Source organism: Fundulus heteroclitus, chromosome 9, assembly GCF_011125445.2.
Source record: "Fundulus heteroclitus isolate FHET01 chromosome 9, MU-UCD_Fhet_4.1, whole genome shotgun sequence".
In the NCBI taxonomy this organism is placed as follows: domain Eukaryota; kingdom Metazoa; phylum Chordata; class Actinopteri; order Cyprinodontiformes; family Fundulidae; genus Fundulus; species Fundulus heteroclitus.
Genome location: NC_046369.1, coordinates 8,881,401 through 8,899,474, shown reverse-complemented (window position 1 = coordinate 8,899,474; position 18,074 = coordinate 8,881,401). Strand labels below are relative to the sequence as shown.

The 18,074-nt window shown below is 40.2% G+C and overlaps 1 protein-coding gene across 1 annotated transcript in view; it reads left to right on the top strand.

The window, feature by feature from the left end:
- Positions 1 to 18,074, top strand: part of nek7 (NIMA-related kinase 7) — a 98,493-nt gene that overhangs the window by 21,161 nt on the left and 59,258 nt on the right. Inside the window, exon 2 of the mRNA XM_012857036.3 lies at positions 9,452 to 9,539. Within this exon, the coding sequence (XP_012712490.2) occupies positions 9,480 to 9,539 (60 nt within the window). The 5' untranslated portion in view covers positions 9,452 to 9,479. The remainder of the gene's footprint in view (positions 1 to 9,451; positions 9,540 to 18,074) is intronic.

Genomic DNA, 18,074 nt, shown 5'->3' with positions numbered 1-18,074 from the left:
GTACTTCTTGGTGTCTAACATTAAACCTCCAACTGGTTATTAGAAATCGTCTCGTTTTTTTTTTTTTATGTTTGCTAGTGACCTTTATCTTAAAGCTGACATCTACGTACTTCATTTCATGTGGCACCATAAAAGTTGTATTCTTGGACTGTTTTATATAAATGTAGTCTTGGTTTATTCACAGATCAGGAGGGGAAGGTTATGATTGCTTACTTGCTTAAAGTCGTGCTCATTCAGTCTCTGACATCCTGAGACGTCGTGATAAAGTACCCTAAATTAGAAGCCACTGATTTGCTTTTTCTTCAACATATTAGGCGTTCTGCTTCTATTTTTTTCCTGACGAGTGATGGTGATATGGCATTTTGAAAGGCTGTGAACGTAGTGAGGGTGTGCACTCACAGCATAAACCCCCAGGGTTCCCTCTCCTTAATGCCTGAGGGGCGGTGGTGGGGTGTGGGGGGGTTCTCTGCTTCACACAGCCTGCTCATTGACACACTAAGCTCGTTCCTCAGGGATAACACAGCTGTCTTAAATGCTGCTCTATTTTTGCATACCTTGCCCACATAATTCAGCCTCCCTGTACACAGTCGGTAGTTTGTCGGTATACCTTGTTTATCCTCCGTGATTGACAGGATGGATTATTTTCACCTTGTAATCGAAAGGGAGGAGAATAAAAGAGACTGGCGGTCCTCTTTCTACCGGTGCCTGTCACTCGGCTTTTATCATTGAAATTGGAGTTTATCTTTTACAAGCTTAAGTGGAATGTTTTTTTTTGTTTTACACGCGGATATTAGCATCCTCCTTAGCAGCCATCTCTGGCTGATGAAACGATCACATCAAACGCCGTTCGACGCTAACGAAGCCGCGCAGGCTGGCTGCCTCCTGCCTTTTACCGTGACCACCTGCTTAAGTGACAGCGCGGCAACAAAGGGCCCCCCTGCCTCAAGAGGCCCGTCGCTCCCCCAGTGGAGTGGGTAGCACAATGGAGCAGGGAAGTGGCCCGGGCTTTTAGCCACGCGCCAGCTCGTGTTGAAAAAACACACAGGAGCAACAGAGCCCAGTGGAGCACGAAGGGGAGGACGTGGGAAGGACAAGAGAAGGGGGGGGGGGGTTGTTGTTGGGGTCCGTGTTTGACACCTGTTTGTGCTTGAGATCTTTTCTCTATATTAGACACTCTTACTATAGACGTCAGAAGAGGATGTAAAGTGAAAACTGGCAGGCAGGGGATACAAATGTGCAGGTGTGCAGAGAAGTGAATGAAGATGAGGGTTCAGGTTTTTTTTTTTATGTTTGTTGGACTTGCCCAAAAAGGTCAGGAGGAAATTTTGTTTTATGTTTGGCTCTAGAACAGGGGCCTGCAACCTTTACAGTCTAAGGAGCCATTTTGCCTACGGTCCCCTTGAATTAAACCTGTTTAGTTTTGCCTACAGTCCCCTTAAATTAAACCCGTTTAGAGCCACAAATGTTGCCTGGCCTTTTGAAAAAAGACAAGTTATAATTTTTGATAAAAATCTACTGTAGGAAATATGTTGTCATTGTTAAAGAAACTCCCTTTTATGTCTATTTTGAGGTTTAAAAAAAAGATAATGGACGGAATGTGGATATTTGTGGATAATGATGTGAAAAAAATAATCTTAGTTTCCAACATAATGAAAGAATGTTGATTTAAAATTAAATATCACTGGCTCTTTTAGCATCATTCTGTTGTGAAAATTAAAAGCAATTATTCCAATAAAAAATTGCTAAAACCTGCATTAATCAATGATAATAAAAATATAATTTATATAGCGAAAGTTATTAAGAGCCACTGTGGAAGGACCAAAGAGCCACTTGCAGCTCCAGAGCCACAGGTTGCAGACCCCTGCTCTAGAAGGTGAGACGATCGTACAGTGTTGCATTGGCTTATTTGGTTAATGAGAATAAAACTACTTGGGTTAGCTTATTACACTCAGACTGCATATCATTTTTGAAAACAGGACCAGATGCACAGTTCATCCTTTAACTGACTAAAACTTATGGGCTTTTATTGTTTTGTGTATCAATATCATTAAAATAAATTATATCCGATAAGAACTAGTCATCCAGTGATAAGAATAGTAAGCAGTAAGTAGTATTTTATTTTTATTTTTAGGGCATTGTTTGTTTTTGTGAGGCCCTTTCTGTATGCAGTGATATAATTATACTCCAAAAGTCTGCTGAATCTTTAAATATTTTTTCTCACCATCGTTGTGATGACATAACATGCTGTGATACATTTTTAGGTATATGTTACCTTTAAGGTCTGATAAGACAATTTAGAACTTTAACACATGCCATCCTTTTTTTTGTATACTTTATTTTATTGTAACTGTTAAATATGGACCATAAAAGAAAATAAAGTGCTACAAATTTATTTTGGAGTGTCATAGTTTCACTGAATGCGTTAAGTTTTACCTTCCAGTTTTAGTATTACACCGTATACAGTCATTTATACCCGCTATATTTAAGACCTGGGCGTGCTGGTGGCGCGACCCGTGTACGGAGGTCCTCGACGCGGTCGACCCGGGTTCGACTCCGACCCGCATGTCCTTTGCCGGATGTCTCTCCCTCTCTTCCACCCCCTTCCTGTCAGCCTACTGTGTTAAAAAGCGAGCCCCTAGAGTCGCCAAAAAAAGAGTAAAATAAATAAATAAAGTATTTAAGACCTGTTGTTGTTTTCTACTTTATGACGTTCATATGTAATCGTACTTTTTGTGATTGAGAATGGACCAAAGGAAGACTACATATGGCAGCTACATGTCCTCCATATTGTTTTGTGAACAAATGCCAGGATAAATGGGCTCCTCAGTCAGGCATTGCTTGTTTGGCCTTTTGGTTCCTATTACCACCACCTGCTGGACTGGAGGTGTAGTGCAGTTTTCTACACAACCTCTCCACGCATCATTATTCTTATTTTAATAACATTTTCTGCAGCGTTTCAGTGCAGTGGAAATATAAAGCTTGCAAATTACACGGGATTCCTTTTACCCAGGTAAAAAAAAAAAAAAAAGTATTAATACCTTGGTATTTAAATCCCAGGAACTTCGGTGGAAACGGATCTCTTTTGTCCTGGTTTTGTAATGGTGGAACAATGTTTTACATCAACTGCTTGTCCACACAGGCTGTCATCTTGCCTTTGCTCCCAATACAACCAAAATATTGACATTTCAAGGCAGAACAGTTAGAAAAACTGTTTGGAGCGCTCTTCTTAAAAGTCTTTCTATAATAAAGTTGTTTAAGAGAAATTTACCAAATTCATTATTGGCAGGTTGAACCATTACTAAGACCAGAGAATGAAAAGTGGTCACAAAATAAAAATTGATCCTCCTTTGATCCTTTTTTAAATCCTCTCATAAAAAGTTTTGCAGATTTTAGGATTTAGAGGAGTTGTTTGACTTGGTTTTCAGAGCTTGTTTCAGAACTTCTTCTTTCATCACTGGCTGTGTTTCCTCTTTTTTTTTGGTCATAGATTGAAAGACAGCAAAAAATATCCAGTCTTCATTTTCTATTCTGTCAATTCTTGGACCATCCTACTAAAAGACCTCAAAAACTAGCTTGCATGCTGAGGTGTAATTGGTCCTCTTCCCCTCGCCGTCTCTCTCTCTCAGCTCATGGCCCAATGAACACGAGCGCTTGCACATTTGGGCTAATGATTTTGAATAGTGATTAAAATGAATTGAAAAGTGTGCCGCTTCTGTAGTATCCGGACCCCTCCATCATTAGAGGCTTTCTTCCTCTCTCTCTCCGTCTCGTTTTCTCTTTGTGTATCATCAGTGTTAGTCAGGCAGGGGTTTGAGAGGAGGCCTGGGGTAGGCTTTCATGAGCGCAGACTCAAAGGTTTCTCCATTTCTTGTAATCATGGACACCACTCTTCCAGCACTTTGACTGTCGTCTTCTGGCTCCTCAAAGGTGGCTTTGATTCATTCCCATCCTACACCCAGGCCCAATAGTGTCACATTGCATTTTTCCTCTCTCTTGTCCCCCCCCCCACCCCTTACTTGCCCTTCACTCTTTCTCTTCCTCAAAGCCAATCTTGTCAGTATGTCTTCATATTTATTGTCCCCGGATTACCAGATGATTTAGTACTGTTCTCCTTAGAGCGGACTGATGGGAGGACCTTCTACTTACACACTCTCTCCCATTTAGCCTAGATCCACCTTTTTTATCATCATCGTCCTCTTTTTGTGTTTTTCCTGTTCTCCTGTTTTAAATGAATTATGCAGGAAGGCAGGAAGTGGGGATTAAAGAGGAGCTAAAGCCAGCGCCAACTTCTGTAGTGCTCAGCTTCGCGCCGTCTCTCTCAGGACCACAGACTCATCAGGGTTTTCCCTCGTGCAGCATTTTTTTTTTTTCTCAGTTGTGCATCTGTTGCACTCTGTCCTTCATCATCCCTGCTGTGGCCTGCTCATTGTTCTGTTCTCACATTTCATTTTTCCATCACTAAATATGAAAAATCTTTTTTAGAGCAATGAGGGAAAGTTATTGCACACAGTAGAAATGCAATTTTGTTCTTACTTCTAAATCTCTTTTCACAGCTAAAAGGTATTATTGAACATTGTAATAACAATATCGATTATGATTAGCCCACATTTTCCTCATCCTTTTCTCTTTTTGGGATTACTCCCACCATCTTCCACTAAAATAAGCATCAGGTTTTGGCATTAAGTGCAGTGAAAGTTAACAGGGATGCAGAGTGTGACTTATTGCACGCGCAATAAGATTACCCAACCAAATATTGCATGCAAGTAATCTTGTTCGATTGTGATATTGGACTAAAAATTGAGATGATGGCTGCAATTTGACACATTATACACCTCTAAATGACAATTTGTATTAGCATGAGAGACATGGGACGGAGGGCTGGACGATATATGTAGAATAAAAACATATAGATAAAATAGAAATCATATTGATCAATATCAATAATTATCAAACAATGTAAAACATAAATTGTAAGTGCAGCCCTGGCCATTTTATGCTGTAGCTTAATGGCCTATATTTAGATAAAGAAAACACAAACACTGAACTCAGCCAACTTTTTACCAAAACTGCAAGTTTTTGAAAAAGAACACGTGCTCTCTGAACTCTTTGAAGGGGGCTTAGTGACAGAGATAATGACTGTAGCATTAACCTGCATGATAGGATAAAATAGAAAAGGAAGGAAAGCTGTTAGTCTATTGAGTTATGCTCCTTTGGTTTCTACATCTTGACTGTGTGTTTTTTGGGGTCTAAAATATATTCAAACAAAAAATATTGTGCGCTACCCCTCCCCCAACAGCGCAGGTCTACTCTATTACTCTATAAGTCAATAGGGGGTTTTCAGCTGACGTCACGCTCACGTGACTACTCAGCGCGTCCGCCATATTGGGTGGCAGTCGTTTCGCACCGTTGACCTGCATTGTATGACGCCTTAGGCAGTATTGGAAGTGAACAATGGGGAAAACGTGTTTAATGGTTGGTTGCACGGCCCGTGGAGGTGGAGATCAACGCTTTCTATCGCCTACCAGCCGTAATAGTGAATCAGTGTGAAAAAAAAAAACAGCTGTCTGAACAACGCCGTCACCTATGGCTGACACGGATATCCAGGTCCGATTTGGACGGTGTTAAGCTGGAATACGCCAGAGTCTGCGGTGCTCACTTTGTCACAGGTAATTAACTGTTAAGTATTTAAAACATATAAGAAGAATATATTAATAATAGGGCTTGGGCGTTATGACTTATTACTTTCCGCGGCTGTCGTGTTGACTGCCTCCGCCGCCTCTACTGCCTATTACTACCGCATACTGTACTCCCTCTCTCAGCCGTGTTTTTAATTTGATTAATTTCAGCTTAACTTGATTTCAACCATGGTAAACCGTTGCTGTATTGTGGGCTGTAACAGCGCAACACATGATCGCCATGGGAAAAACATAGAAACAGATTAATTTTCCACCGCTTTCCTGCCTGGAGGCGCAACCACGGAGAACAACTGTTAGCGATAACAAAGAGTCGTCTCGCTTGGATCGCGGCTGTAAGTCGACCGAACATAACTTTCCACAGTATCCCGATGTCAATGAGAGTGTGTTCTAAACGTTTGAAACACATAGCAGCAAGTTAAAAGTACATTACATGCGCGAGTGGTTGTTAGCGCTAACGGTTAGCATGTGCTAACCCGGCTGAGCGCAGCTTACCTTTGAACGAGTTACTGTGTTCCCACTGTTTGCTGGCTTTATGATCTGCAGCTCCTACCGGCGCCAATACGGTAAATACAACTTAATTTTGCACTGGTCATTGTTCTGCTTAAATAATTAAAGCCGCGAGCGGCGTCGATCGGCCTTGCAGCCAAGCGCCTTCGCGCACCGCCCGCCGCTGGCGGGCGGTGCAACACATTTGCAACACATTTGCGTCGGATTGTTTACATTTTTACCATCTTATTAAAACTCACCCGTCCACGTATGATGGCGATTTCCTTGATGTACATAACCAGATGTGAACTGGTTGTGAGCCTCTAGATCCTTGTAAGCTCTCATTTCCTCAAGAGTGTGCAGAGGGTTTTCACTGAACACCAGGTAATGCACTATGTCGCCGCGCTCTACATTTGGCCAATCATCTGGATTACGGCTAAACAAGGCACCGTGGAGGGCATAGGGGTCCATATGGTCGATCACGGAACATTTCCTCAGATATACGTCCTTATCTGGTCGCTCTAGCGTGCTGGCGTACTTATCCATTCGCGATACGATAATACGTGTAAGACAACTAGAGATAAGGAAGTGTGCCACCCAATATGGCGGACCGGAAGTTGGCCAGTGACGTCAGTGAAAACACCCTATTGGTGAATTTTAGTGGAATCTCATTAAACAAACATTAAACCATTTTCTCTGCTTTTTGTAACTAAAATGTTTTAAAACCTTAGTATGCTTTATTTCGAGGCTTGTTACACCTGCAGTCCTGATCGTTAAAAAAAAGTGGAGACTTTTATTAGTGTGCTCTAAATGTTCCATATTAAGGGCAGAAAATAAGGAAGGAATAGAGCTTCTGTTTTCGTTAAAAGGTTCAGCACAAAATGTTTTTGTTAAAGCACGGCCGAATCATAAAAAAGTTGGTGAAGTTTGGATAATGAAATCAGATGTGTATCAGATGGGTGAATAAAATAAAATATTAGCAGAAGAGCTAAGCAGCTTATTTGTTTTTGCCTCCTACTGTTTCCCAATTTCTTTCCCTCAGTTGTTCGATTCCTGAGGTTAATTTGGGACTAATATGAGGAAAAATAGCTTGAATCTCACATTATATTATGTAGCGTAAGAAAACGGTGTTTGTTTACACAGTCACTGGGGGCACGGAACCCCCCCCCCCCCCCCCCCTCTGTTCACTTCCTCATCCTTAATTTGTGTAGATATATAAATAGGCATTTTAAAAGTTCAATTCCCGTTATATTGGAAAATCTCAGCTCTTCTTTTTCTTTTTTTTTTTTTAAGGAATGGATATGAGCTCATCTTCATTGCTAATGCTAATAATTGTTGACTTTTTCTTAAAATTATCACGTTAAATAAACTTGTGACCTCAGGAAAACTTGATAAATAAATACAATAACATTTATTTATCATATAACAGGTTGAGTTTGTGTTTAATTGCTCTGTGCAACAAACTGTTTTTAATAAAGTTGTTAGACCACAGTTCCAGCTCTGGCTTCTACATGCAGCAATGAGTAGTCACTGATGAAGTTTTATCAGTTTTCAGCCATTCGCCATTTATAACCCAAATGACTGAAATACCAGTTTTCAACATTTAGTTATCTCAAGACAAAGTTATATTAAAAATCATACAGATTGACTGGTGAAAAAGTTTTCTACTTAAGGAACCCCATTAGATTGCATTAGGTCATTGACTTTGCAGCAATCCCTCATACCGATCATGCATGTGGCGACAGTGGAGAGGAAAACCCTCCTTTAACAGGAAGAAACCTTCCAGCAACAATTTCATGCTTGTAATTATTTCATTGAACAAAATGCAACAAAAAGAATCAATAGTCAGCATGTAAATGTGTGGTTAATCACAAATGATTTCTAAGGTGTCTAGGTTTATATATTGAACAAAATAAACCTTAATAAGAGTTCTCAGTTTCATGAAACATACACCTTCAAACCTACTGTTTTGGGGGGGGGGGGGGGGTGTTGGATAAACAAACTTGACAAAAACAACATGGCAAGAGCGAAAACGACTCCTGTTTTATGAGACCAGGCCGCTACCGGCATGGATAAGGGTTTACTTGGACTAAGTCTGCAGCCCTGCAAGGCCGTTTGTAGTGATCCACACAAAATAGCTCCGTTGGCCTTGGATCACAACTCATGTGATTGTGATAGGGAGTATTTTGTTTTTCGTCTTTTCTAGTTTTGCTTGCCTGCAAATCTTCATTTAATAAACAGAATTGAAGACTTCATCAAAATAACAGCAGTTATCATTATTAGCCAGTATTGGCATTTCTTTTTAACCAGTTATGGTGACTTGACTGAGCGTATGATCAGAATCCTCTCATCAATTATGTGCACATTTACTGAGCAGGTAAAAGTGTATTAAATCTGCCTCAGTTTAAAATCTTGGCTCTCAGTTTATTATCAGTTTTATCTGTTTCCGTTTCTATTTCTGTCTCTTTGAGTGCTTTTTTTCCTGGTTCTTATCACTTCTATTGAAAGCCAATAGATTGAGCACATATGAGTATATTCGTAAGTGACGCAGAGTTGGTGCTGTGTAAGCGCTGCATCCTGTGTTTTAGCATCTGTGTTAATTATCTGGGTTATCATAGCACATTTATTGTATTGTGTAGTGAAAAATGATCCCAGACCATCCTAGGGCGTAAACTGAAATGATTTTTTTTTTTGCATCATAATGTTTTTAAGAACAAGGAAATTATTCAGTTGGACCACATTTCACAGTGTAGTGCCAGTTATTTTAAGTGCCACTGCAAGATAAACATCTGGATGCAAATCTTCTTACACAACTCTCTTCCGCCTTGGTCACAGGCCTAAACATGCAATTTAACAGGACTAAGATATACACCTAAATGCCGCTTCTGACCTACATTTCCTAAAACAAACAACAAATGACAGAAAAGTGCTTCGACCAGTTACCGACAGAACAGTTCACTTCCAAAGAAAATATCTTGAAACGAGGCTGAAAGCGGTGAAGCAATACAATGTTTCCTTCAGGTTACTGTTGGTGGCTGTTGTGGCTTGTCCATGTTGCAACCTGAGGAGGGCCAGGACAAGAGTGTCGAATCAACGGCGGTGACGTGGGCTCCAGTTCTGCTGAAACCAAATCTGATGGCAGCAATCACTAACTAGTCTGGCAGGGGAACGACAGTGGAGATTGACTTGAATTGCTGTATATTTGTGGAGTTTTGTGACATATTTATTTTTAAAAGGAGTTGCTTGTTTTGTTGTTGTTTTTTTTCCAGAGGTGTACGGGATCAAGCTCCTAACACCATGGATATGGATATGCACCCACAAGGACAGAAAGAAGGCATGCCAGTATTTCAAAATCAGGTAACACTGCACACAGACTCACACAAACACAAGCTGGGAAGTGCGAGGACAAAAAAAAAAATACAAGTTCTCAGATCATTTTCTGTCCATTGTTGGTTCTTTTGTTGTTCTGGATCTTGGCCATATAAAAGCCAGGCTACTGTGAAGATGCAAAGCATTTCAGTTTACACACCTATGTTTATAAGGTTGCTGTATTCCAGGTAAAGCCAACCATATTCTTTGGGTTTTTGTCGTTAGATATGAACCTATTGCAGAGAAATGCCATAAATTAGAGGCACAGTGCTCTTTCAATCAGATTAAGTTACACTCAGTTTTAAATTATTTAATGAGTTCATTGGTTCAAAATGGCTTCCAGTAGTCCGCTTGCCTGCAAGAGATCACGAGTTCGCAGAAAACAGATGGATGTGTGTTTGAAGAGGAGCAAAGGAAACACTTCAGCTTGCTATTTAAAAGCTGTTCAGCTGCAGTACAACCACACAAACATTTTATAAGATCCTAGTTTTTTAAAGGGACAGTTCAGTTTTTTTTAAGTGGCATCAACTACAGTATCTTGTCTGCTTTATATAACTCTTTTTAGGGTTTAACATCTAGTGACAGGGAGGACACAGCAAAAGTGGCGGAGTGCGACGTTATTACACAATGTTTCTCCAAAACGAAAGGAAGGACATGACAAAAAGATTGTCAGGAAGTCTCTAAAACTGAAGGAGCTGCAGGAATTTATGGTCAGTTCTGGTTGGTTTCTGCAAACTGTTGTGCTGAGGAGTATGGGTTTAAAAAAAAAATCTTTGTTACCATTAAAACATCCAGGTCTGACTCAAATCTGCCCCAACCTGATGAAACCAGACTTGAATTTATAGTCGCGATGCCCAAAAAGGGAATGGATTCCTTTTTTTTGGCATCACGTCTATACGTAAAACCAGTGTTGTACAGTCATTATGTGCAACGCTGGTTAGATTGTATGTGAAATGAAACACTGTGGTGGTGGTATCAAAAGAAATTTGGTGCAGCAGAGTTACTGAGGAGATGGTTTACGTCCATAATTAGACATGTTCAGCGGTGGTGCTCCTTCTATGCATGTAACAAAAGATGCTCAGATTGGTCAGAGGTTTGTGGCTAGCCCTAATTTTCCCTCGGTCGGCCTTGACCATCATGTAAATTCAGTTTTTTGTTTCTTTCTACATTTCCGTATTCAAAATATGTTAAAATTAAGAGCCTTGTTAATAAACCTGTAAACATGATAGGCTTTTCTTAGATTTCTATAAAAAAAAAAAAAAAGAAATAACAAAGTTTAGGGAAATGAGTTTTAATGGCTAAATGAGGAGGTGCTTTTAATTCCTTCTTTTCTTTTGGATTCAAAGCTACTGCCTCAGTCAAAGAATGTTTTAACCTTTATTGTCCTTTTTAATATTTCGAATCTGCAGCCCAGACCTAAATGAAATGCAGATATTGGTATTGGCCAGGAAAAAAAAAATTGATCGGTGCATCTCTAATTCTAAGCTTGCTCCACTGGTAATGAACCGGCATTAGTTTGCAGCGTTTATCCTTTGTTGCTTTATGATTAACTGCTCCTCCTGCCATTTAGATGGCATTTTAAACATTAAATAAGCCTTTTTTTTTTTTTTTCCTCTGGATCAGTGGAGATGCACCCTTCAGTCTCATCTTGCCACGCACCACTGTAGCCTGCTTGGGAGATAGACGGCGGCGGATGAATGTTGAGTTGTTGGTATTGATCAGAGCTCAGGAGGTTGGCAGAGCCTGGCCTTCCTGCGTGCCTCTTTCTGTTCGATACAACTCAAGCTTGCTCTGTGCAGATGTGGTCATAGTTGGGTTTTAATACCGCCCTCGAACATCAGGCGCATTGATTTCTTTACAGGAGGATGTTTTTGCCTCCATAAGTATTGAATAGACTTTAAACAAAGAGGTTCATCCATATGCCCCAGAGTAAACGTGGGCTCTTTTTTTTGGGGGGGGGGGGAACAGCAGCTCACTAAAAATAGGCCAGTGCTTGGTTGTTGTTTTTCCTGCGTATGCAAGGGCATGGCAACATTAACACTAGAATTGCCGAGGGAGTTCATTTATTTTAAGATTTGTAATTGCAAAATTAAGGATAATTGGGTTGCACACAGAAGAACTACAGATAAAAGCTCTAATAATTAATTTGACTTTGGCAACACTCCCCCTACGCAAACACCAAAACAGGGGATTTTTTTTTTTCCTCCCTTACTGATCTCCCTGCAGTTGATTATGGTTTATTGTTCTGGCTTAATGATTTCGCTCCCCGGTTTTCAATCTATTTCTAGCAGTTTACATCAGTGTTAATTCTAGACTAACTTGTTTTTTTTTTTCTTTGGGTTTGAGAAGCACAGTGAACTTTCTCTGTTGCATCATGTTTTTTTTTTTTCCCACTCACACAGAGCAAGTTTGAACCGATTTCACATTTATTGGGAGATGGAGAGGGGGAGAGAGACAGAGAGAGAGAGAGAGAGAAAAAGTTAGATTATGATGATGATTGTCTAAGCAGCATCCAGATGGCTGCCTTTCAACAAGTCCTGTATCTGTTTCACACTTTCCTAAGGTTCAGTTTTCTTGGCAGCCAAGAAAAAAAGAGGAGAAAAAAATCCCACCAGCCTCCTCCTGAAGAAATCTGAATTGTATATGTGATGAAGGATACTCCATATCGCTTGCAATATAATTTCTCTTGGTCCCGGAGGTATGATGCATATGCATTAGTTAAACGGGATGAGCCGCTAAGATGTGCATTTTTAATGGTGCATTTGCTCTTGAGTGAGTGGGAGGGTTTTCTGAGAAGGCCCCCTCAGATCAGATTTCAGCCGTCACTGCACAGTTTGACAGACACTGATCTGACTGGAAGGAAGCACCGAGACAAGGCGCCGTGGTTGTGGAAGCCGATCGGAGAGGAGAAGAATGAGAAGCACCTTTGGGGTGATTCCTGCTGGTTTCGCTGCCTGGCTCACTGGCTGACTGGCTGAGGATGAATATTGCATGGTGCCCGCTCAAGGGGGCTGGTGACTGGTGAAAGGAGGGAGCTATCCCCTCCCTTGCTGCCAGTTGCTGTACACATCTCTTCCTGTTTGCTCCCCCTCTTTGTCACTTGCATTCAATCCAAACTAGTTTGCTGGATGATGTGTTCTGTGAAGATGGATGTAATGTGAAATTTGAAAGCTTTCTTTTGCCGTTTACAAATGTATCATCCAGCGGCTTGTGGTCCTACACACTCATATGAGTTCAGTAAAAATCAGATGCCGGTTTCAACATATATGTCAATGCAATGATGGGGATAATCAAGTAATTACTATAACTTTATATTAAATGAAAATTAGATCATGTAACAGAAGCTACAGAGCATTTTTTGTGCTATCAGTGTTGCAGTCCCTATAATGAAAAATTATGAGGTGTCATCTGAACCTCGAAGCAAATTGAAAATCCGTTTTGGTTCTCGTCCCGCAAGAAAAAAAATTGGATTTTGTGGCTGAATATGAACTGTTAATTAATAAGAAAGTAATTTTGCAACGCAGTTGCTGCTCAAATTGGAAATTGTGTACTATTTACCTTAGGTTTGGAGATTTTATTTTGTATTTTTCCCCAAAGCAGATGTGTTTTAGTTTGCAAAAGTGTCTCTTCCTGTCTGACTCATGGATTTCCCATGAAATTACTGCGTAGTGCCGACCAATATAGAGCAGTGGACTTCCTTGTTCGGAGCTACGCAGTCCAGCTGCAGAAAACCACAAGCTGGTCTGCCCGGCCCCCATTCACTTCAACCAGATCTAATTGCTACGATGTGTGTAGCAATTTAATATCTAATCTCTGGGGGTGCATTCTTAAAAGATTGACGTTTCATTCCTGCGTGGTCAGTTGAGCCATTCATATAAAAATAAGACTCTGATGTCAGGCAAAGTAAAGTACCTGGCCATGACACGGATGAACACAGGGAATTCCACCGCATTGTTGTCAGCATACTCACATGATGCTGAAGAGGAGTACATCAAACGTGCAGTTCATGAAGTTACAGAAATTCATAGTTTACAAAATCATCTTAATTTCATCGGGTGGGGACCTCCATAATGCGTGTTTCTCAAAACACACATCATACATAAACACCATAAAACTGGGTAATCGTTAGCTGCCAATGACGTTAACGTTTACATCGGCTTTGTAGCTGAGAGATTCTTTTAAAACGTGGTTAGAGATTTAAAAAACCTTTTTATTTTGTGTGTGAAATGCAAAATAGTGCTTTTAGGCTGGGCTTAGATTAGGACACGCATGAAAGCACAATGAATACTTGTCACGCCCGAATTAAAGTATTATACACAGATTAGATTCTTGTCTCGTCTCTTGAGCTGGATATCTTGTTACATCTTTTATTGACATGGTAAGTTTTTTTTCTCTTTTGTTTAGCCACGGTTAAAAACAAAGTAGTATTTAACATTGTGAGTAAAAACGGCTAAAATATATTTTTAAGCCTGAGTAGGGCTGCGCGGTATATGCAATATATAGTAGAAACGATATGAATTTGGCCTACGGTAGAGATTTGCAGTCTATCGCCCCATTGTCAGTTATGTTATTGCACCTGCCTAAACATGGCTACAAGCACAGAGACAGCTGAGCTGATGGAGTTGGTTAAAAAAAAAAAGATTGTGCTACGTCAGCGATTTGGACTTGGTTCAGGTTCACTAGATCGGATGTTGAACAAAAACCATACTTTGCAAGACATGTCAAGTGACTGTGACGGCAAACAAAGGCAATACGAGCAATTGGCTTTACCATTTGAAGATGAAACGCATGCTCAAGTATGCCGAGTGCCAGAGGCTGCGCTCGGCTCAAATACCTGCGCGGTTAAGCAACACTGGTCGAAACAAAAAATGTTTCCCAGCTACCAACAGCAGACCTCAGTTGCACACATATTTGCAGAGTATGGCTTATGACCAAAAGAGCAAGCGACGAAGGGACGTAATGAGCCATGACGATGTACTTGTGCAAAGATATGGACCATTTCTAGCAGTTGAGCACAGCGGGTATAAAGACGGGCTTCTCTCCAGCGCAGTGCAATGGTCTGCCTAAAAAGTGGATCAGACAGCTGCAGCTGATCCAGAACGCTGCTGCCCGCGTCCTCACCAAGACTAAGAAAGTAGAGCACATAACCCCAGCTCTAAAGTCCTTACACTGGCTCCCTGTATCTCAGAGCATAGACTTTAAAATACTTCTGTTAGTCTATAAATCCTTAAATGGCTTAGCACCTAAATACATCACAGACTTGTTATCAGTGTATCAACCCTCCAGACCACTCAGGTCTTCTGACTTCAGCCTACTCTGCATACCTAGAACCAGAACTAAACAAGGAGAAGCAGCATTTAGTTCCTATGCTCCGCTTATCTGGAACAAACTTCCAAAAAATTGTAAAGGTGCGGAAAGCCTGAGTTCCTTTAAATCAAGATTAAAAACACTTTTATTTAAGATTGCCTTCAACTGTTCTGGTTAACTGAATCACCACTTTTTTGTTCTTTTTTTCTATCTACATTTTATTCCTACTTGCTTTTATTCTGTTTTATTTTGCTATATTTTAATCATGTAAAGCACTTTGCATTGTCTTTGTACTGAATTGTGCTATACAAATAAATGTGCCTTGCCTTGCCTGGCCTTGCCTTGCATTTCAGCGTAATGGGCCATTATGCTGAAAGTTGTCAAAGTTGAAATTAGATTGTTACGGTCAGAGTGACACGGATGTTTGAGAGCAACAGAGAAAAGTCAGCAAAGCTGTTGAACGTGCATCAGCTCAGCTATAAACCTATAAAATAGCTCTTATTAGCTTGACGAACAGCCCCCTTCGAGCTGCACAACTCAACGCTCTGCTGTGGGAACGCAACCAGAGAAGTAGCGGAACGACACACCAGCACGCAGCAGCAGCCGTCCACTGAAAAGAAATCCTGGTGACGACCTTGAAAGAGATGATTAAAATGTGTATAGGACTTACAGGACTATTTCTTTTACCTGCTTTTAGTGACGTTTAAAGACTAAAAAATTAATAATTAATTATTATAATAATAATATGCAGCATAGAGTGTTGAGTTTCATTATGACTACTGTTTTCTGCTAAATAAATGCTCTTACATTATCTTTGCTTTGTATGAACATTTTCAACCTTTAAGTTTATGTATTGTTACCGTGGAGGGATTTGATTTATACCGTGATATGAATTTTAGGTCATACCGTCCAGCGCTAGCTTGAAGTTGCTTTTAATGAGAGGACACTCTACAATAATACAGATTTTATAAATGAAAATTTTTTTAAAGCAAAGATTCCACCTTAAAATCCCAGCTTCTTATACATATTTGCATTTTAAATTCCGTCTCCTTTGTGGCGGACGGACATGCAGTTGCTTCTCTGTCTGCCCATATAAGGCAGCCCCTCTCTGCTGCTGCTGGACTTTATGTGGCAGCTACTGGCACTGCTGGGCTGTCACATCACACCCTCTCCCCTCTGGTGCTTGTCCCTCACCACCCCCTCCATATTTCACTCTTGTGCATCCCCTCTTCCACTCTCCATGTGTCTTGTCAGTTGTGTTTGGCAATGGTGTCATTATTGGGCAGGCCGTATCACACTTCTACAATGAGCTGTCTGTCTGCTCCCTCTCTGTCTGTCTCTCTCTCTCTCTCTCTCTACTACTGTCGCCCGTCTCCATCAGTTCCCCTGCCTCTAACTTACCCATGGCGCTTTTGTGTATCCTGTCCCTCACAGACGTTACCCACAATGCTTAGCACAGCCTGCCACTTTATCGTCATCTACGGCTGCTTGTCCCCATCTCAAAGCAGAACTATGTGAGAAGAGTATGTACGTCTCACGATGCAAACAAAAAGTTTTAGAAAGATTGGATCGCTCCCCATCAGAGGTCCTGCTCTGTCCAAAGCACCTGCTTCAAAAGACAAAAGTTCTCTGTTTGAAACCAAAGACTCTTCAGTCTTAAGTTTCATCAAGTCACTCCACCTTCTTAGTGACTAATAGTTATTATTTTAGAACAATTTTAGATAAACAAACATGATATTAAATCATATTTTTGCCTAAAATAAAAGCTATATTATTCAGGTATTTCTTGGCTAAAACATTTGTTTGGTTGTTAAAATTTGATTTATTTAGATACTCATCTTATCTACCTAATTAAATGCAATGAAAGTGGGATGTAGTAAAATTAATTTGGGTTTCTGTATGAACACACGCAGACAACTAATCAAACGCAGTGCAAAAATAGCCAAATATTACCTTGCAGACAGCAGCTCTAATCTGTGAACTTGTAACAGTTTAAACAAAACGACGATACTGTTGGTACGTATCATTCAATTAGGCTCCGCTGTCCAGCTCTTAACTTGAAGTACTCCCATACTTCCTTAAATCCCAAACCTTTACAGCCCTCCTCATTGGGGAGTAATCAGACTTCCCGTCCGCCATGTTTGCTTTGTAAAGACAAAGTTGGCCAATAAAAGTCACAAACTTCAGACTCGTTTAAAGGTACAGACACATACTCACACATACTGTAGGGAAAAGATTCACTCCACGCACAGAACTTTGGAGGAGATTCATATAATTTTTGGATGAAAATTGTGTGTCAGCAAGTTTTATAGTCAACGTCATTGATGACGTCAACAAATCGCTGCAGCCCTAATTTCTATGTGGGATGAAATGTGACCCAAGGAAAACACAGATAACAACAGCAATCTTTTGGCTAGCTTCACCTTTTTACGGGCTCACTGCACATCCTTGTCATAGCTATGGTCTGATGCTCGCTTGATCTTCAGTTTATCTTCACCCTTGAAAACATGAGATAAAAGATAAAAGAAGTTCATGTGACACAAGTCGTGTCCTGTCGCAAGTTTTTGTTTGTCTCCATCGTACGTCGTTACTTATAAAGTTGAAGAAGGACAATGGTAAACCAATAAATTCCTTTTAGTTCTTCACAGTTGATGAGTTTTTAGACCCAAGTTTAAACTTCATCCATAAATGCAGTTTCTCTTTTAAAATGTGGTTGGATATTCCTGGTTTCGTAATGCTGTCTGTTGGAAAAATAAAAAAATAAAAGGAAGTATCCGATAACCAGCTGTCCCCATAAAGCTTGTTTCATCTTGTCAAGCTTTATAACTGTCAAGTTTTACTAATTATTTATCTATTGTTAACCCTTAAAGATCCTCAAGGCATATAGCACTATTTTTTTTTCTTCCCCCAAGCCTTTTTAATGTGTTGAGTGAATGTAGGTCTAACTTGCAAGATTAGTTTGAGTTGCCTCTCCAGTTCTTCACTTTAAATCTCCAGCTGTATAGACACATTTGTTCCTAGGAACTGGGAACTGTAATGAAAAGGCCTATTTTAGATCCGACATGTATCCTAATATAAACAAATATGTTTCTTTATTTTCTGGTCATATATTTTTGGCTGCTAGTTATTCATTTAAAATATTTTATGTCACCCAGATTGTCCAACTTTTTTCAAATTTTTGACAAATTTCACAGTTTTTGCATTACTGCATTGTTC